The 20960-nt window shown below is 42.9% G+C and overlaps 2 protein-coding genes across 2 annotated transcripts; one reads left to right on the forward strand and one right to left on the reverse strand.

Moving 5' to 3' along the window:
* Positions 1-2515: 2515 nt before the first annotated feature.
* On the forward strand, positions 2516-9152 carry LOC117443613 (kinesin-1 heavy chain-like; the record flags this gene model as incomplete). The annotated part of the gene is made up of 4 exons (XM_034079518.2): positions 2516-2620; positions 6068-6284; positions 6960-7098; positions 7293-9152. Coding segments are annotated over 3 exons (456 nt in total), but the record flags the coding sequence as incomplete, so codon positions are not given.
* A 5820-nt stretch (positions 9153-14972) lies between these two features.
* Positions 14973-19420, reverse strand: arhgap15 (Rho GTPase activating protein 15). The gene is made up of 6 exons (XM_034079517.2): positions 19102-19420; positions 18572-18670; positions 18395-18472; positions 17756-17890; positions 17095-17200; positions 14973-15677 (listed from the first exon to the last, which is right to left on the reverse strand). The coding sequence occupies exons 1-6, from the start codon at positions 19232-19234 to the stop codon at positions 15494-15496; spliced, it is 735 nt and encodes a 244-aa protein (XP_033935408.1). The 5' UTR covers positions 19235-19420; the 3' UTR covers positions 14973-15493.
* Positions 19421-20960: the final 1540 nt, after the last annotated feature.

Consider the following 20960-nt stretch of genomic DNA (forward strand, 5'->3'; position numbering starts at 1 on the left):
CTTTAATGTTCACACTTTAATGTTCACTCTTTAATGTTCACGCTTTAATGTTCACACTTTAATGTTCACACTTTAATGTTCGCTCTTTAATGTTCACTCTTTAATGTTCGCTCTTTAATGTTCACTCTTTAATGTTCACACTTTAATGTTCACTCTTTAATGTTCACACTTTAATGTTCACACTTTAATGTTCACTCTTTAATGTTCACGCTTTAATGTTCACACTTTAATGTTCGCTCTTTAATGTTCACACTTTAATGTTCGCTCTTTAATGTTCGCTCTTTAATGTTCACTCTTTAATGTTCGCTCTTTAATGTTCGCTCTTTAATGTTCACGCTTTAATGTTCGCTCTTTAATGTTCGCTCTTTAATGTTCACTCTTTAATGTTCACACTTTAATGTTCACGCTTTAATGTTCACGCTTTAATGTTCACACTTTAATGTTCGCTCTTTAATGTTCACACTTTAATGTTCACACTTTAATGTTCGCTCTTTAATGTTCACTCTTTAATGTTCACTCTTTAATGGTCACGCTTTAATGTTCACACTTTAATGTTCACACTTTAATGTTCGCTCTTTAATGTTCACTCTTTAATGTTCACACTTTAATGTTCACTCTTTAATGTTCACTCTTTAATGTTCACTCTTTAATGTTCACACTTTAATGTTCGCTCTTTAATGTTCACTCTTTAATGTTCACACTTTAATGTTCACTCTTTAATGTTCACACTTTATAATGTTCACACTTTAATGTTCACACTTTAATGTTCACTCTTTAATGTTCACACTTTAATGTTCGCTCTTTAATGTTCGCTCTTTAATGTTCGCTCTTTAATGTTCACGCTTTAATGTTCACTCTTTAATGTTCACGCTTTAATGTTCACTCTTTAATGTTCACGCTTTAATGTTCACACTTTAATGTTCACACTTTAATGTTCACACTTTAATGTTCGCTCTTTAATGTTCACACTTTAATGTTCGCTCTTTAATGTTCACTCTTTAATGTTCACACTTTAATGTTCACTCTTTAATGTTCACTCTTTAATGTTCACACTTTAATGTTCACACTTTAATGTTCACACTTTAATGTTCGCACTTTAATGTTCGCTCTTTAATGTTCACTCTTTAATGTTCACGCTTTAATGTTCGCTCTTTAATGTTCGCTCTTTAATGTTCACTCTTTAATGTTCACGCTTTAATGTTCACTCTTTAATGTTCACTCTTTAATGTTCGCTCTTTAATGTTCACTCTTTAATGTTCACACTTTAATGTTCGCTCTTTAATGTTCGCTCTTTAATGTTCGTTCTTTAATGGTCACGCTTTAATGTTCGCTCTTTAATGTTCACACTTTAATGTTCACACTTTAATGTTCGCTCTTTAATGTTCACTCTTTAATGTTCACACTTTAATGTTCACACTTTAATGTTCACACTTTAATGTTCACGCTTTAATGTTCACACTTTAATGTTCACACTTTAATGTTCGCTCTTTAATGTTCGCTCTTTAATGTTCACTCTTTAATGTTCACGCTTTAATGTTCACACTTTAATGTTCACTCTTTAATGTTCACACTTTAATGTTCGCTCTTTAATGTTCGCTCTTTAATGTTCGCTCTTTAATGTTCGCTCTTTAATGTTCACTCTTTAATGTTCACTCTTTAATGTTCACACTTTAATGTTCACTCTTTAATGTTCACGCTTTAATGTTCACACTTTAATGTTCACACTTTAATGTTCACACTTTAATGTTCGCTCTTTAATGTTCACTCTTTAATGTTCGCTCTTTAATGTTCACTCTTTAATGTTCACACTTTAATGTTCACTCTTTAATGTTCGCTCTTTAATGTTCACACTTTAATGTTCACACTTTAATGTTCGCTCTTTAATGTTCACTCTTTAATGTTCACTCTTTAATGGTCACGCTTTAATGTTCACACTTTAATGTTCACACTTTAATGTTCGCTCTTTAATGTTCACTCTTTAATGTTCACACTTTAATGTTCACTCTTTAATGTTCACTCTTTAATGTTCACTCTTTAATGTTCACACTTTAATGTTCGCTCTTTAATGTTCACTCTTTAATGTTCACACTTTAATGTTCACTCTTTAATGTTCACTCTTTAATGTTCACTCTTTAATGTTCACACGTTAATGTTCACACTTTAATGTTCGCTCTTTAATGTTCACACTTTAATGTTCACACTTTAATGTTCGCTCTTTAATGTTCACTCTTTAATGTTCACTCTTTAATGTTCACACGTTAATGTTCACACTTTAATGTTCACTCTTTAATGTTCACTCTTTAATGTTCACTCTTTAATGTTCACTCTTTAATGTTCACACGTTAATGTTCACACTTTAATGTTCACTCTTTAATGTTCCCTCTTTAATGTTCACTCTTTAATGTTCACTCTTTAATGTTCACTCTTTAATGTTCGCTCTTTAATGTTCACAGTGTGTAACATCTGTGTGTAACCTCTGTGTGTAACCTGTGTGTGTCTCCTCCTTCTCTCTCAGAGCTCAGAGAGCGACGGCGACGAGGCTGGAGGCAGCCTGGCTCAGAGGCAGAGGATCATCTTCTTAGAGAACAACCTGGAGCAGCTCAGCAGGGTCCACAAGCAGGTAATAATACACCTGTTGTAGCAGGTCCACAGACAGGTCCACCTGCATTAACAGGTCCACAAGCAGGTAATAATACACCTGTTGTAGCAGGTCCACAGACAGGTCCACCTGCATTAACAGGTCCACAAGCAGGTAATAATACACCTGTTGTAGCAGGTCCACACACAGGTTCACCTGCATTAACAGGTCCACAAGCAGGTAATAATACACCTGTTGTAGCAGGTCCACAGACAGGTACACCTGCATTAGCAGGTCCACAGACAGGTACACCTGCATTAACAGGTCCACAAGCAGGTAATAATACACCTGTTGTAGCAGGTCCACAGACAGGTCCACCTGCATTAACAGGTCCACAAGCAGGTAATAATACACCTGTTGTAGCAGGTCCACACACAGGTTCACCTGCATTAGCAGGTCCACAGACAGGTACACCTGCATTAGCAGGTCCACAGACAGGTACACCTGCATTAACAGGTCCACAGACAGGTACACCTGCATTAACAGGTCCACAAACAGGTACACCTGCATTAACAGGTCCACAAGCAGGTAATAATACACCTGTTGTAGCAGGTCCACAGACAGGTCCACCTGCATTAACAGGTCCACAAGCAGGTAATAATACACCTGTTGTAGCAGGTCCACAGACAGGTACACCTGCATTAGCAGGTCCACAGACAGGTACACCTGCATTAACAGGTCCACAAGCAGGTAATAATACACCTGTTGTAGCAGGTCCACAGACAGGTCCACCTGCATTAACAGGTCCACAAGCAGGTAATAATACACCTGTTGTAGCAGGTCCACACACAGGTTCACCTGCATTAGCAGGTCCACAGACAGGTACACCTGCATTAGCAGGTCCACAGACAGGTACACCTGCATTAACAGGTCCACAAGCAGGTAATAATACACCTGTTGTAGCAGGTCCACACACAGGTCCACCTCCATTAGCAGGTCCACAGACAGGTCCACCTGCATTAACAGGTCCACAAGCAGGTAATAATACACCTGTTGTAGCAGGTCCACACACAGGTCCACCTCCATTAGCAGGTCCACAGACAGGTACACCTGCATTAACAGGTCCACAAGCAGGTAATAATACACCTGTTGTAGCAGGTCCACACACAGGTTCACCTGCATTAGCAGGTCCACAAGCAGGTAATAATACACCTGTTGTAGCAGGTCCACAGACAGGTACACCTGCATTAACAGGTCCACAAGCAGGTAATAATACACCTGTTGTAGCAGGTCCACAGACAGGTACACCTGCATTAACAGGTCCACAGACAGGTACACCTGCATTAGCAGGTCCACAGACAGGTACACCTGCATTAACAGGTCCACAGACAGGTACACCTGCATTAACAGGTCCACAGACAGGTACACCTGCATTAACAGGTCCACAGACAGGTACACCTGCATTAACAGGTCCACAGACAGGTACACCTGCATTAACAGGTCCACAAACAGGTACACCTGCATTAACAGGTCCACAAGCAGGGAATAATACACCTGTTGTAGCAGGTCCACAGACAGGTACACCTGCATTAACAGGTCCACAAGCAGGTAATAATACACCTGTTGTAGCAGGTCCACAGACAGGTCCACCTGCATTAACAGGTCCACAAGCAGGTAATAATACACCTGTTGTAGCAGGTCCACACACAGGTCCACCTCCATTAGCAGGTCCACAGACAGGTACACCTGCATTAACAGGTCCACAAGCAGGTAATAATACACCTGTTGTAGCAGGTCCACAGACAGGTCCACCTCCATTAGCAGGTCCACAGACAGGTACACCTGCATTAGCAGGTCCACAGACAGGTACACCTGCATTAACAGGTCCACAAGCAGGTAATAATACACCTGTTGTAGCAGGTCCACACACAGGTACACCTGCATTAACAGGTCCACAAGCAGGTAATAATACACCTGTTGTAGCAGGTCCACAGACAGGTACACCTGCATTAACAGGTCCACAAGCAGGTAATAATACACCTGTTGTAGCAGGTCCACACACAGGTTCACCTGCATTAGCAGGTCCACAGACAGGTACACCTGCATTAACAGGTCCACAGACAGGTACACCTGCATTAACAGGTCCACAGACAGGTACACCTGCATTAACAGGTCCACAAACAGGTACACCTGCATTAACAGGTCCACAAGCAGGTAATAATACACCTGTTGTAGCAGGTCCACAGACAGGTCCACCTGCATTAACAGGTCCACAGACAGGTACACCTGCATTAACAGGTCCACAGACAGGTACACCTGCATTAACAGGTCCACAGACAGGTACACCTGCATTAACAGGTCCACAGACAGGTACACCTGCATTAACAGGTCCACAGACAGGTACACCTGCATTAACAGGTCCACAAACAGGTACACCTGCATTAACAGGTCCACAAGCAGGTAATAATACACCTGTTGTAGCAGGTCCACACACAGGTACACCTGCATTAACAGGTCCACAAGCAGGTAATAATACACCTGTTGTAGCAGGTCCACAGACAGGTCCACCTGCATTAACAGGTCCACAGACAGGTACACCTGCATTAACAGGTCCACAGACAGGTACACCTGCATTAACAGGTCCACAGACAGGTACACCTGCATTAGCAGGTCCACAGACAGGTACACCTGCATTAACAGGTCCACAGACAGGTACACCTGCATTAACAGGTCCACAGACAGGTACACCTGCATTAACAGGTCCACAGACAGGTACACCTGCATTAACAGGTCCACAGACAGGTACACCTGCATTAACAGGTCCACAAACAGGTACACCTGCATTAACAGGTCCACAGACAGGTACACCTGCATTAACAGGTCCACAAACAGGTACACCTGCATTAACAGGTCCACAGACAGGTACACCTGCATTAACAGGTCCACAGACAGGTACACCTGCATTAGCAGGTCCACAGACAGGTACACCTGCATTAACAGGTCCACAGACAGGTACACCTGCATTAACAGGTCCACAGACAGGTACACCTGCATTAACAGGTCCACAGACAGGTACACCTGCATTAACAGGTCCACAGACAGGTACACCTGCATTAACAGGTCCACAGACAGGTACACCTGCATTAACAGGTCCACAGACAGGTACACCTGCATTAACAGGTCCACAGACAGGTACACCTGCATTAACAGGTCCACAGACAGGTACACCTGCATTAACAGGTCCACAGACAGGTACACCTGCATTAACAGGTCCACAGACAGGTACACCTGCATTAACAGGTCCACAGACAGGTACACCTGCATTAACAGGTCCACAAACAGGTACACCTGCATTAACAGGTCCACAGACAGGTACACCTGCATTAACAGGTCCACAAACAGGTACACCTGCATTAACAGGTCCAAAAATGTCTTAAACTAAATGTCTTAGTGAATGTTTTAATAAATGTTCCCCTCTGTGTTGGCCAGCTGGTTCGAGATAACGCTGATCTTCGCTGCGAGCTGCCGAAGTTGGAGAAGCGTCTCCGGGCGACGGCAGAGAGGGTGAAAGCTCTGGAGGCGGCCCTCAGGGAGGCCAAGGGGGTCGCCATGAGGGACCGCAAGCGCTACCAACAGGAAGTGGATCGGATCAAAGAGGTCGTCCTCTCCAAGAGCGTCTCCAGGAGAGGGCAGACCGCTCAGATCGGTGAGCAACGAATGTCCTGAGAGTCGAGTTTCAGGGCGAACACCAAACCCCAGGAGTCAGATTAGAATCAGATCAGAATATCTTTACTCGTCCCACAGAGGAGAAATTTACATTTTTTTACAGCAGAAAAGAGCCAAAGACACCTTAACGTTAACTAAGAAGCATGCATACAAAAAATATTGAAACACACAATTTACAAAATACACATCCTGTAACAGTTCAGAAGATTTAGCAGCCAGGAAGTGTCCCTAGTGGCCAAACGGTGGTACTGCAGCTTAAGTGACGTCATTATGGCCCAAAAAGACTTTAACCCATTGACTTACATTAAGAAAGAGTTGCTGTAAATCAGCGGTTAATTTTTTTAACTGAATATTCTATCAAGTATGAACGCTCTTATTTAAAACATTGGGCTATAAAAGTTGTAAAATGCACTAAAACCTGAATCTTTTATTTTCCATAAAATAACTGAATATTTTGAGAATAAAAAAAAAAAAATGTTTTGAATATTTTTGGAAAAATTTTTTATATATATATATATATATATATATATAAAAGACAGAATATGTTTAGAGTTTATAAAAATGTGGAATATTTTAAAAATAAATTGAAATAATTCAAATTGAATTTGGAAAATGTTGTAGTATTTTAAACTCTCCCTCTGCTGTCTCCCTGTAGCTAAGCCAATCAGAGCGGGCCATCATCACCATCATCCCACCTCCTCTGCCATCAGATCCCCCATCAGAGGGGGGGGGGCGGCCAGTCCCCGCCATCTGCCCCCCCGACAGCAGCAGCCCCATCACAGCAAGTAGGACAGGTGAGTCAGACCTGCTCCATGAATATCACATCTTTAATATGAATATAATGCAGTTTTAACCAAGCTATGAAGCATTAATGTAGGCTGGGTTCAGTTCTCTGATAACGCTACGATGACAACAACAACAACACTGTGGACATCTTTGTTAACATCAGGTTGTTTAAATAAAGGTTTATCACTTCCTTTCTCCACAGACGACTCTATACATTTCCTGAGGATCTCTCTCACCACTCTGCCTTTACTGGAACCAGATCTGTGTTAACACAACCACAGCTAATCCACCTTAACAGCTAATCCACTTGAACAGCTAATCCACTTTAACATTCCACTTTAACGGCTAATCCACCTTAAATCCACCTTAACAGCTAATCCACTTTAACAGCTAATCCACTTTAACATCCATTCCACCTTAACATCCATTCCACCTTAACAACCATTCCACTTTAAAAGCCATTCCACCTTAACAGCCATTCCACCTTAACAGTCAATAAATGCTAATGTCCTCTCCGTCAGCTCAGAGTCCTGCATCGGGTCGGTACCCGCGGGTACCCGACAGGTGACCCGCGGGTGGTATTTTTTCAAACGCTTTTTCCCGGGTTCGGTTCTGGGTAAAACAAAGAAGATGCGGGTCGGGTCGCGGGTGTTGCATAATAAATATAGTAAAATAATAATAATCTGGTTTAATGTTTAAATCCTCAGACCTCTCCCCCGCGGGACCGCGCATAATCATAACCTCTGCAGCGCATCAGTCTGCTGCTGAGCGCCACATTCTGAACGGCTGAGCTGAAGCTCTCTACGGAGGATACAGCATTTTCAATAACACTTCCTCAAGAGTGAAATCCAACGGCTGGCGGCTTCTGGTTCCTCGATGAGGAAATAACCAACATCCCACGCTTTGAGACACATATGCAACTGCCTGGGTTAATAATTGCACGTTTTCACCGCTCATATATAGCTGCGGGTTCGGGTCGGGTTGCGGATCTTGTGCCGACGGGTGGCGGGTTCGGTATTGCACGTCGCGGGTGGCGGGAACGGGTCTTGAAAAGCAGACCCGTGCAGGACTCTGCGTCAGCTGTCTGTCTCTTTGTGGATACGTGAGTTTATAATGAGATGAATAACAATCTAAATATTGTGTTTCGTGGCTTCAAAGAGATTCAAACCGAGTTCACTGATACTGAGTTAGTGACAGGTAAACGCTCCTCTATTCCTAATTATCCAGAATCAAAAAGTCCACTGAAGTTTATAAATCAAAGTGGATCAGGGAAGTTCTGAGTGAACGATTCTTAAAATAAAGCACAGTGAAAACTTAATGGGCACAATTTAGACTATATTTTAATATATTCTGAGTAAAAAGGGTCTTTTAAAAGTCAGAATTGATCTTTAGTATCTCAGTATCAGCTGGAGGCGATGCGCCGCTTCCTGTAGACAACCTGTGGGTCTGGATCTATAAGATCAGTGTTATGTAAACGTGTTTCAGTCACAGCTGTATCAGTGTTTGAGTGTCTTATAGAAGATAACCCACCGGGGAAAGAACCACGAGCCGTTAGGAGTAACAGATGAGGATCAAATAAGTTGGTGTTTGACTATAAGATGATATCTGGAATAAATGACCATCATTGTGTCATCAAAATACAGTTAAACCAACATTTTGTATATTTATTTAACTTTTAAAGTGGCCGTATTAGTGAGCCTTATTTATAATAATATCCTTTAAATATTTAGTCATTTAATATATTACATTTTAATATTTCGTATGTCGTTCTACCTCATGATTTTATTAAACAGTATTGCTATTATTCCTAACGTTGCATATCTTTATTTTCCTGAATGTTTTATCGCACTGATTTTATTTATTTAAAAATATCTAATGTATGAGTTATTTTGTACTTTCTGAGACGGTGATCCCGAGTGTCCGTCATGTTTCTAACGTGTGCCGCGTGTTTCTCTGTCTGTCAATGTGCTATAAAGTGATTCAGTGAAGTGCTTTTATTTTGAAAGGGAGAACCACAGTATGATTAAACGGGGAACAAACTTAACAAAACCTTAATGTTCAAAAGGACAAACTGTCATTGTTCTGAAATAAAATGTTGAATGAAATACGTGTCTTTGTGGTTTTTGGCCAGCAGGGGGCAGCACAGTACAGCGAGCCAAACCCCTCCATCAGGAGAAACAGCTTCAGAAAGGATGCAGATATAAAAACTCAAATGAAAAATATAAGTTGACTGAAAAAACGAATTGACCAAATAAATTGACTACAAATTATTTGACCAGAAAAAAAGTGGACTAAAAGACAAGATGTCCAAAAAATTAAAAGTGGTCAAAAATAAATACAAAGAAAAAGTTGATTCCCAAAAAAAAAATGTTGGTCTTGCTCGTTCTTTCGCTTCCTGTCTGATGAAAGGACCAGGAGTGGCTGGATCAAGTTAGCTACCTAGCTAGTGGCTAGCACGTTAGTTAGCATTACAGCCTTGTCATTTTTATGAGCCTTAAAATGAAGTATCAAGTAACCCAACACAGGGCCGTATTCATGGAGTCTACATTGGGGGGGACCAAAAATTCAATACAAATTTGAATACTAATGTCCTGCCATTCTAAAGGAAGATACATAAAAAATCACTAACACATTGGATACTTTAAAACCTGTTAAACCCCATGCCCCTGCCCGTGGGGGCAAAACACAACAATAGTCACGAAACTGTGTCTCAGGCATGGGTGTAGGAAGCATCCTCAATATGGGTGGGACAATTTGACGGGGGGTGTGGGCGGGGGGGGACCTAACCTCCTCTAGGGGGGTCTGGGGGCATGCTCCCCCGGTAAGATTTTCTTTTAAATGTTGAAGTTAAAAGCATCAATCTGGTGCACTTTGAGAGCAACATTAGGGACTACATCTATGGACACATCTCAACAACACCCATTTGAAACAGAACTGAACAGATTTACTTTTTCTTTATGCATATTTTACAAATCACTCCCTTTTTAAACTGTAGTATGAGTTGGAATGATTTCGTTATTCTGTTATTCTCTTATTTTGTACAACTGTAATGATCATATAAAGGTGTGCCTTGTAAATACTTGTTTTGCATCAATCTTGATACAGGGTACTTATTATATGTTGTACTTTGGATTCCTAAAGCTTTTAGTCTACCATCCCATCATTCAAGAGTGGTTTTCACAATAAGTAATGGTTTATTTTTTGCACGGACACTATCATTTACATTTTTTTACTATTTTCAATCTGAATTTACTTTAAAAACATCTATATTGATTCTGACTTTTTCTACATCCAACTCACAGGTTTATCATTGCTTTGAGAAAAAAGATTATTAGTTTAACCATTTTAGAAGTGAAGATATAGTCAATTGTTCTGGGAATGTCATTTTCAAACCTGAGACCTGAAAAACAGGCTTGGGGCTTAACTGGTTAAAATGTTTTACCATAATGTCTAATTGTGCATTGTATTACATCGCCCTATTTTATCTAGTTTAGCTTTTCTTGTTTTCTTGTTTGTAATGGCAGAGATTAGGGATGAATAAAGTACAACCATAACCATAATCACATGAAAGCATTTCAGTCCATAGAAAGGTCTGTGCCACGCAGTTTCAGCAGGAACACTTTATTGCCCTTTTGTTTTACAGCCACGACTCGCACTAGCTGCTTGCCGCTCATTCAAAATCAAAAAGACCCCCAACTTCCTCCCAGACACCCGCCCAAAAAGCCCACCCCTCAAGCAAAGGACCCAAAAGCCTTTTTGCGCTTATCGTTGGCACTGATAAAAGACTGGCATATTCCTTCAAGGTCCAGTCTGTCCAGTTTCTTCTGGTGCACATGACATATGGCCACATTATTCAGCCTTGTTTGACTCATCGATGATCTAAGCCGTGTCTTAAGCCTCCTCAGGGCACTAAAACCCCTCTCAGCCTCTGCAGAAGAGGCTGGGAGGACCAACAGAAGCCTTGCTTAAGCTTCCACCTGACCGAAGAGACCTCTCACCTCTGGCACCACCGAATAATGCTAGCAACATCGGAGCTGGTTTCATAGGTGTCTCAAACATGGCCAGCTGCACCTGCAGTAGTCTTGAATTCACTTCAGGATACTCTTCTACCACCTTGTCCATGTCTGCGTGGAGCAGCACACGTTCAAGCTGCTGCAGCTTGTGGGATCCAGCTTGTTCAAACCTCTCTATGAATTGAGTATTCACTGTGTCCAAGGCATTGTAGAATTGGACTGTGTACAAGGACTGGGCATCGGGATGGATATGGGCTGCAGCCTGACCCGTGTAACGCTTTGTAGGTTTGCGGACATGAGGGATCTGAATTGGTTGTAGGTCCAACTTTGTTGACACAGCAGTTGCTTTCGAGAACAATACATCCAAATGCTCCTCCGTTCGTTTGACCTGCATGCTTGTTTTGACATGGTCTACAGCCTCCAACAGTCTGTTTCCTAAGCTGCAGGGAGGTGTTCAGGCACTCCAAATCCCCCATCAGGGCTTCAGCCATTAAAAGGCCGAGCACAGTGTTCCCTTTAAGAAATGTTCCATGAAGACCATTGGCCTTGGCTGAAGTTTCAGGTGAGCTGCATGATGCCATTTCTTCAAGGGCCATCAGCACTGACTCATACTGCTTGAGAACTGAGCGGGTGGCAGGGGTACGTACAGTCCACCTGGTGGGACAGAGAGGCTTCAATGAGGTGAAAGTTGAACCATGCTCTGATTTTGCGATATACTGGAAAATCAACTTGAACTTGCCAGATTGATTAAAGAAGCCCCCCAATTCATGGACCAGACCCATTGCATCTCTTACTAGTGGAGAGGCTCCACAGGCAGCCTGCGTAATTAAGTTCACGCAGTGGGGACCACAGTGACAATACACAGCCAGCGGTTGTTCTTTCCTTAAAATGGCTTGTACTCCCTGCAATCGTCCAGCCATGTTTGCGGCACCATCATAAGTTTGTCCTCGGAGTTGAGACGGAGGAAGCTGTAGGCGTGTCATCACATCACATGCCATCTTGGCTATATTTTGCCCTGTTGTTGGTAGATTCCCAGGAACTCTTCCTTTGGTTAGATCTGCATCTACAGAGCGCACACATATTGACTCCTGCTCAACTCCTGATATATCTTGGGTGCCATCAATGATAATTGCGAACTGGACCACTGGCATTGATGTTATTTCCGACACAATTTCTTTGACGATTGTATTGGCCATCACCTTCAACAGTTCGTTCTGCCATTCCGGACTGGTGAAATCGAGGGGACCTTTTAGCCAGGAGGTCAGCTCTGCATCGCCCGTTGCCTTGTACTTTAGAAGTTGGCTTAGATTCCCACTGTCCTTCTGATCGCCTCGAAAAGCTAGACCTTGCCGCGCCAAGTACCTCACACCCTCAACAATCTTCATCAGATTTCTTCTTGCTTGTTGCTGCCGTCTTTCAAGCTCACGTGAAAGTTGCACATTAACAGGCTCTGGCTCCTGAATCCTAGTCATCACAGCTAATTTGTGACACTGGCTGTGTTTATGCACACTACATTTCTCCAGTGCCTTCTTCCAATTGTTAAAACCAGTCTTGACAAACGCTGAATCTGCTTTTGACGCAAGCTTAGACTTTTGTGCTGCAAAGTATTTAGCACAATAGAAACAGAGGACCCCTTTTACAGAGGGGCTGTAATGGAGCCATGCATGATCTTCAAACCACTTCTCCTGAAAGTAGAGTATTCTATTTGATAGGGTTTGACTGGGTAAGACTTTCACATTTGGATGATTTGGGCAAAGTACAAGCTCCTCCCCTTCCTTTCCTGTACCTTCATTTTCGCCTGCCTGGCTGCTCTCTCTCTCATTGTCAAACTCACTCTCCCTGCTTGATGGTATTATCTGAAATACATATGAGGATGATCTCATCTTAAATTAACATTAACATTAGACTGCTATGTTGTCATTATTCTGTCTTAACCATCAATATAGCTCCTTTCTGACTTACCTCCATGTCACCAGCGCACACTCTCCCTGTCTGGTCGCCATGCTCACATTCTCTCTCTCTTTACTCTGAACACACCAGAGTGAACATGGAAGAAATATTATCAGTAAACAAGCTATCTGACTGGTAACAATACTCACTTTCTCACTGCTCTTAACTTACTTTTTTTCTTTTCTGAGGCTGCCCAAAAAACTGTCTAATGTCACTGCCACCCTTCCTCTTGCTCATGCTTACAGCTTGACCTCGTGATGAATACGGGTCAGCAGCGCTGGATATAAGATCATTAAACATGTTTATTAGCAATTCTGAGCGTTCTAAACCCAGCACAAGCTATGATGCACACTGCAAACCTCCTGCGTGTGAGTATCTTTTAAATGCTTCTGACGATTATGAAATACTATTTCATAATAATTGTAGAATATTTATTATTTAATTAATTCTGGCACCTTTGGTATTCCATAGGTGTCTCACATCACAGTTTTAAATCTTTCCACACCCTACAAATTACAAAATAAAATAGAAATAATCCACATGAATAAATATCTATTGGATTACATCCAAAACGACACCGTCATTTTCCACATAGCTGACACTAGCCCGCCAAACCCTGGCTAACAACTGAAACCAGCTAGCCCACAGCTAGTTAGCTACTATTCCTGAAAAGTACGGTTTTAACATCAGAACTACAAGTTACTTACACAAAGAAGCTAAACGGAGGGTTCATTAACATTACCATTACGAAATAAAATAATATAGATTAGAAAAGATACCAGAACTGATGGAGGGCAAATTAAAACATGACTGACCTGCTTGGAGCATCAAGCTAACTGAAGGTGGACGTGCAACAGGGAAATACACCCCCGGGTACAAAATAAGGAACCAATTTACATATGCAAAGAAATATCATTTTGGTGAAGTTCACAATAACAGAAAATATAGATTTTCAAGTATACAAATAACCAAAATAAAGAAGTTATAGAATAGCAATTTTATTTTAATTTTAAAAATCAAAAAATTTAAACTTTTTTTTTTGTTGCTATTTATTGGGGGGGACATTTTGAGTGTATCTGAATATTGGGGGGGATGTCCCCCCCCCAATGTATATGGTGAATACGGCCTTGACCCAACATGTTAAACAGTGAGAGTAGTAGTCATATCTCCTGAACCCTTTGAAGAGTACTGTCACTCCGGTGTGATCATTCTATAATACACCATAAGAGGGAGATAGTGAGGGTGAGAGGGTGATAGTGAGGGTGAGAGGGAGATAGTGAGGGTGAGAGGGTGATAGTGAGGGTGAGAGGGTGATAGTGAGGGTGAGAGGGAGATAGTGAGGGTGATAGTGAGGGTGAGAGGGTGATAGTGAGGGTGAGAGGGAGATAGTGAGGGTGAGAGGGTGATAGTGAGGGTGAGAGGGTGATAGTGAGGGTGAGAGGCTGATAGTGAGGGTAGGCAATCCTTTTGTTGACAGACAGTAGTGACGGCCATCTTGGTGACGTGTGTTGTTGTGAGAGACCGGAGATGTGTAACTTCACAGTTAGTTGAAGTTTTTTTGACTTGAAAAATTATCTTTTAGATTGACAAACATCATGTGTGTAATTCATGGCACAATTCAAACGGGTTCGAAAGATAATCATTCTCTCTCCATTGACTTCAATACATAATCTTTCAGAAACAAGGTCCCATGGAGGTCCCCCGGAAGGGGAGGGGCTTCGCCTCTCTATGGAATCGAGGGGAAGTTCCTAAAATCCATCTAAACATGACCCATTGGTGGACGAGTGCTGCGCAGCCAGAATGCTGCGATACACTCTGGTGGCTACCATTAGCAGCTATATATGAAATCTCCGTTTTTGACATAAAAATGTAATGACGGATTATCAGTAATCATTTCAAAGTGACACAGACACATTGGATTAACCTTCAGCAGCGTTTTTATTGTTTTAATGCCATTGAACATGACTATTGATCAGACAACAACAGCTACGGTGAGACGACCTCCCCTGAATGCTCTGTAAAGCTACGTGTTGTGATGTCTGTGTTTTCTTCCCCTGTCGCGAGTTCGGATCGCTCAGTGATGATACTATATACCTATAGAATCTGTGGAATTTCTAATCGGATATCTTGTATGTGCAGTTACGATAAGTAATAAGGGTATTTTTACCTTGAGTTCTGTGCTAAGTGCATTAGCATGTTTTCGCTCAAGGCTAATTTAGAAGCTTCTTGTGAGACTTGTGCTTTGTTTCGGTAAAAATGGTTCCTATCATCAGTGAGCTGAGTTTCTAACCGTTAAGTGAGTATGACACATTCATAGGTTTTTAAAAACTAAGAAGCCCTGAGACACAGTTTCGTGAAAAAACTACCCGCCTGACCCGGATTAGGGTCCTCTCGGGTTTAACAGGTTAAAACACTTCAGGAGTTCTTCAGGTGATGGAAACTACTTCCTGTCCAGGCTGAAGATGTCGCAGCTCTCAATGAGGATGAACTCTATGATCTGGTTCTGGTACACCATGTTGACGGCCATGTTCCCCCCGTCCAGCTCGGGCCACATCAGCGTGGGCCCGAACACGATGCCGATGCCCTGCGTGGACATCAGGTTCTGCCTGGAGAACGTCAGGACTCTGAAACACAGACGGGTTCATCAGACTCTGAAACACAGTCGGGTTCATCGGACTCTGAAACACAGTCGGGTTCATCGGACTCTGAAACACAGTCGGGTTCATCGGACTCTGAAACACAGTCGGGTTCATTGGACTCTGAAACACAGACGGGTTCATCGGACTCTGAAACACAGTCGGGTTCATCGGACTCTGAAACACAGTCGGGTTCATCGGACTCTGAAACACAGTCGGGTACATCAGACTCTGAAACACAGTCGGGTTCATTGGACTCTGAAACACAGACGGGTTCATCGGACTCTGAAACACAGTCGGGTTCATCGGACTCTGAAACACAGACGGGTTCATCGGACTCTGAAACACAGACGGGTTCATCGGACTCTGAAACACAGACGGGTTCATCGGACTCTGAAACACAGACGGGTTCATCGGACTCTGAAACACAGACGGGTTCATCGGACTCTGAAACACAGACGGGTGCATCGGACTCTGAAACACAGACGGGTTCATCGGACTCTGAAACACAGACGGGTTCATCGGACTCTGAAACACAGACGGGTTCATCGGACTCTGAAACACAGACGGGTTCATCGGACTCTGAACCACAGACGGGTTCATCGGACTCTGAAACACAGACGGGTTCATCGGACTCTGAAACACAGACGGGTTCATCGGACTCTGAAACACAGACGGGTTCATCGGACTCTGAAACACAGACGGGTTCATCGGACTCTGAAACACAGACGGGTTCATCGGACTCTGAAACACAGACGGGTTCATCGGACTCTGAAACACAGACGGGTTCATCGGACTCTGAAACACAGACGGGTTCATCGGATTCTGAAACACAGACGGGTTCATCGGATTCTGAAACACAGACGGGTTCATCGGACTCTGAAACACAGACGGGTTCATCGGACTCTGAAACACAGACGGGTTCATCGGACTCTGAAACACAGACGGGTTCATCGGACTCTGAAACACAGACGGGTTCATCGGACTCTGAAACACAGACGGGTTTATCGGACTCTGAAACACAGACGGGTTCATCGGACTCTGAAACACAGACGGGTTCATCGGACTCTGAAACACAGACGGGTTCATCGGACTCTGAACCACAGACGGGTTCATCGGATTCTGAAACACAGACGGGTTCATCGGACTCTGAAACACAGACGGGTTCATCGGACTCTGAAACACAGACGGGTTCATCGGACTCTGAAACACAGACGGGTTCATCGGACACATGCACACACACACACACACACACACACACACACACACACACACACACACACACACACACACACACACACACACACACACACACACACACAACACACACACACACACACACACACACGCACACACCCGTAAATACACGCACACACATACACACGCACGCGCACACCAGGGGTACCTGTGCAGGTGTGAGAACAGCAGCGTCATGGTGTCCTGGTTGGGTCGGGGCAGATCCTGGATCAGTTTTTTCACAGCCTGGACCTTCTGTCTGGAATCTTTAATCTCTGTTCAGGAGAAACACAGCAGACGCTCTTTAGTTTCTGCTTCCTGTTGTTGTTTATCATGTCAACATGTTGTAGTTCTTCCTGTTTACAGGTCTAAACACAGTAAGGCCTGCACAATATATCCAGCATCCGTCACATGGCTTTATCAACATGAGCCGTACAGGTATCACAGAGACTAATCAAAGTATCTTCCATGTTAGAATATCTGGCCAATCAGATGAGACCTTACTGCTCTAGATGTCCAGCCCTAATGTAAGAGTCACGCTATTGGCTGAAGGGTGAGTGAGGAAAATAGAGGGGAAAGAAGCAGAAGAAGCAGGTCAAAGGAACATGTATGTGTTACATAAACGTAAAGTAGTTATCCTGCCCAACTAAACGTGTTAGAATCATAAACGTTTGTTTGTTTCTGATGTAATCCAAAATCACATGGAGACATCCCATTGGACGAGGGAGATGCTGCCTTCAGGGACTAACACAGAACCAGAAAGATGCTGCCTTCAGGGACCAACAGAAACACAGTAGATTCAGACTAATACACTGTCAGCTGTGACTCACTGATGGCCTCCACAAAGGGCTGGAAGGCTCTGAAGGGGAACAGCGGCTCTGGAAGCTCCCGGAAAAACATCTTCAGAGCTCCAGTGACGACGTGGACGTCTTCCCACTGACTTTGGTCCAGGTCCAGGGCCTCCTCTGGGGGGAAGAAGCATATATTCAATACGTCTGCATGGACACCAATATTAAAAACACATAGAGGGGGGAGGGGTACTCTACTATATATCTACTATACTTTAGTAGAAGTACTCAGGTTCTATACTTGAGTAAAAGTAGAAGTACTCAGATCTTGTACGTGAGTAGAAGTAGAAGTACTCAGATCTTGTACATGAGTAAAAGTAGAAGTACTCAGGTCTTGTACTTGAGTGAAAGTAGAAGTACTCAGATCTAGTTCTTGAGTAAAAGTAGAAGTACCAGAGTGTAGGAATACTCTGTTACAGTAAAAGTCCTGCATTCAAAATGTTCCTCAAGTGAAAGTAGAAAAGTATTCTCATCAAAATATAGTGAAAGTAGCGACAGTAAAAGTAGTTGTGCAGATTGGTCCATTTCAGAATAATATCTATGATGTGTTTTATAGTTATTGATGCATTCGTGCTGTTTCCTGTGAGGCTTCAATGTGTTTCTGATGGAGATCTAACCGACCCTGATCCACCATGAATCGGAGTTTCTGGACGGTCGATAGATTTCCACTGACTCTGTAGATCCCGTCAACGTCCATACCTGAACAAAGAAATAAAAGTCAAACCCCTTTCACATGAAACACCTTTAGGAGGCAGGCTTCTCCACGAGGCCGTGTTTCTGCTGTCTCTGTGAACCCACCTCGCTTTTCGATGGCGTCCAAACAGAGCTGAACGAAGCTGGGCACCGTGGACCCCTCTCGCTCACAGAGAGTCAGCAGGTGGCATCCGAACACTTGATCTGAGACGAGACATCAGGCATTCAGACTGGAGTACTGACTGATGGGTGATGTTACAACAGGTCTATCATGACGGCTCATTGCAGGTGGGCCGCCAAAACATTATGATTTGTGTGGAAAGTTGGAAACATTTCATTATTAAGATTAAGTTATTTGAACCTCCTTTCTCTTTCTCGATCCTCATGAGCAACGGTCATTATAGTCCTTAGCAACGGTCATTATAGTCCTTAGCAACGGTCATCACAGTCCTTAGCAACGGTCATTACAGTCCTTAGCAACGGTCTGTTCTACTGGATTGACAACGTGTCACATGTTCTGAAGGGTCAGAACTTTATTTAGCCTCCGTACTGTTTAGGTTGAATGTGGGCCGCGAACATGTTTAGATTCTTAAGTGGGCCCTGAGTCGGTTGGGAGCCGCTATGTTAGAGGTCACCTTTGATGAGGCCTTTCTCCTGCAGGGTCTTCATGGACGGACGTCTGATGATGAACTTCTTCAGTCGGTTCTTCACTCCGTTCTTGTCGGCGCTGTCCGAGGCGCTGTGTTTCAGCTTGGAGCTGACGAACATATCTGCACAGAAAACATCACAGTTAAAGCGTTAACATGTTTATTTGGTGGTTCAGCAGAGTTGGATCTAAAGAGTCGTGATCTGAAGAGTTGGATCTAAAGAGTCGTGATCTGAAGAGTTGGATCTAAAGAGTCGAGATCTGAAGAGTTGGATGTAAAGAGTCGTGATCTGAAGAGTTGGATCTAAAGAGTCGTGATCTGAAGAGTTGGATCTAAAGAGTCGAGATCTGAAGAGTTGGATGTAAAGAGTCGTGATCTGAAGAGTTGGATCTAAAGAGTCGTGATCTGAAGAGTTGGATCTGAAGAGTTGGATCTAAAGAGTCGTGATCTAAAGAGTTGGATCTAAAGAGTTGGATCTAAAGAGTTGGATCTAAAGAGTTGGATCTAAAGAGTCGTGATCTGAAGAGTCGGGATCTAAAGAGTTGGATCTGAAGAGTTGGATCTAAAGAGTTGGATCTGAAGAGTTGGATCTGAAGAGTCGTGATCTGAAGAGTTGGATCTGAAGAGTCTTGATCTGAAGAGTTGGATCTGAAGAGTCGTGATCTAAAGAGTTGGATCTGAAGAGTTGGATCTAAAGAGTCTTGATCTGAAGAGTTGGATCTGAAGAGTCGTGATCTAAAGAGTTGGATCTGAAGAGTTGGATCTAAAGAGTTGGATCTGAAGAGTTGGATCTAAAGAGTCTTGATCTGAAGAGTTGGATCTAAAGAGTCGTGATCTGAAGAGTTGGATCTGAAGAGTTGGATCTAAAGAGTCGTGATCTGAAGAGTTGGATCTAAAGAGTCGTGATCTGAAGAGTTGGATCTAAAGAGTCGTGATCTGAAGAGTTGGATCTGAAGAGTCGTGATCTGAAGAGTTGGATCTAAAGAGTCGTGATCTGAAGAGTTGGATCTAAAGAGTCGTGATCTGAAGAGTTGGATCTAAAGAGTCGTGATCTGAAAAGAGTTGGATCTAAGAGTCGTGATCTGGAAGAGTTGGATTCTGAAGAGTCGTGATCTGAAAGAGTTGGGATCTGAAAGCGTCGTGATCTAAAGAGTCGTGATAGTCGTGATCTGAGAGTCGTGATCTGAAGAGTCGTGATCTGAAGAGTTGGGATCCTGAAAGAGTTCGTGATCTGAAGAGTTGTGAATCTGAAGAGTCGTGATCTGAAGAGTAGTGATCTGAAGAGTTGGATCTAAAGAGTCGTGATCTGAAGAGTTGGATCTAAAGAGTCGGGATCTGAAGAGTTGGATCTGAAGAGTTGGATCTGAAGAGTTGGATCTAAAGAGTCGTGATCTGAAGAGTTGGATCTAAAGAGTCGAGATCTAAAGAGTCGTGATCTGAAGAGTTGGATCTGAAGAGTCGTGATCTGAAGAGTTGGATCTGAAGAGTTGGATCTAAAGAGTCTTGATCTGAAGAGTTGGATCTAAAGAGTCGAGATCTAAAGAGTCGTGATCTGAAGAGTTGGATCTAAAGAGTCTTGATCTGAAGAGTTGGATCTAAAGAGTCGAGATCTGAAGAGTTGGATCTAAAGAGTCGAGATCTGAAGAGTTGGATCTAAAGAGTCGTGATCTGAAGAGTTGGATCTAAAGAGTTGGATCTAAAGAGTTGGATCTGAAGAGTCGTGATCTAAAGAGTCATGATCTGAAGAGCTGGATCTAAAGAGTCGTGATCTGAAGAGCTGGATCTAAAGAGGCGTGATCTGAAGAGTCGTGATCTGAAGAGTTGGATCTGAAGAGTTGGATCTAAAG

Source organism: Pseudochaenichthys georgianus, unplaced genomic scaffold (genome assembly GCF_902827115.2).
Source record: "Pseudochaenichthys georgianus unplaced genomic scaffold, fPseGeo1.2 scaffold_641_arrow_ctg1, whole genome shotgun sequence".
Classification (NCBI taxonomy): domain Eukaryota; kingdom Metazoa; phylum Chordata; class Actinopteri; order Perciformes; family Channichthyidae; genus Pseudochaenichthys; species Pseudochaenichthys georgianus.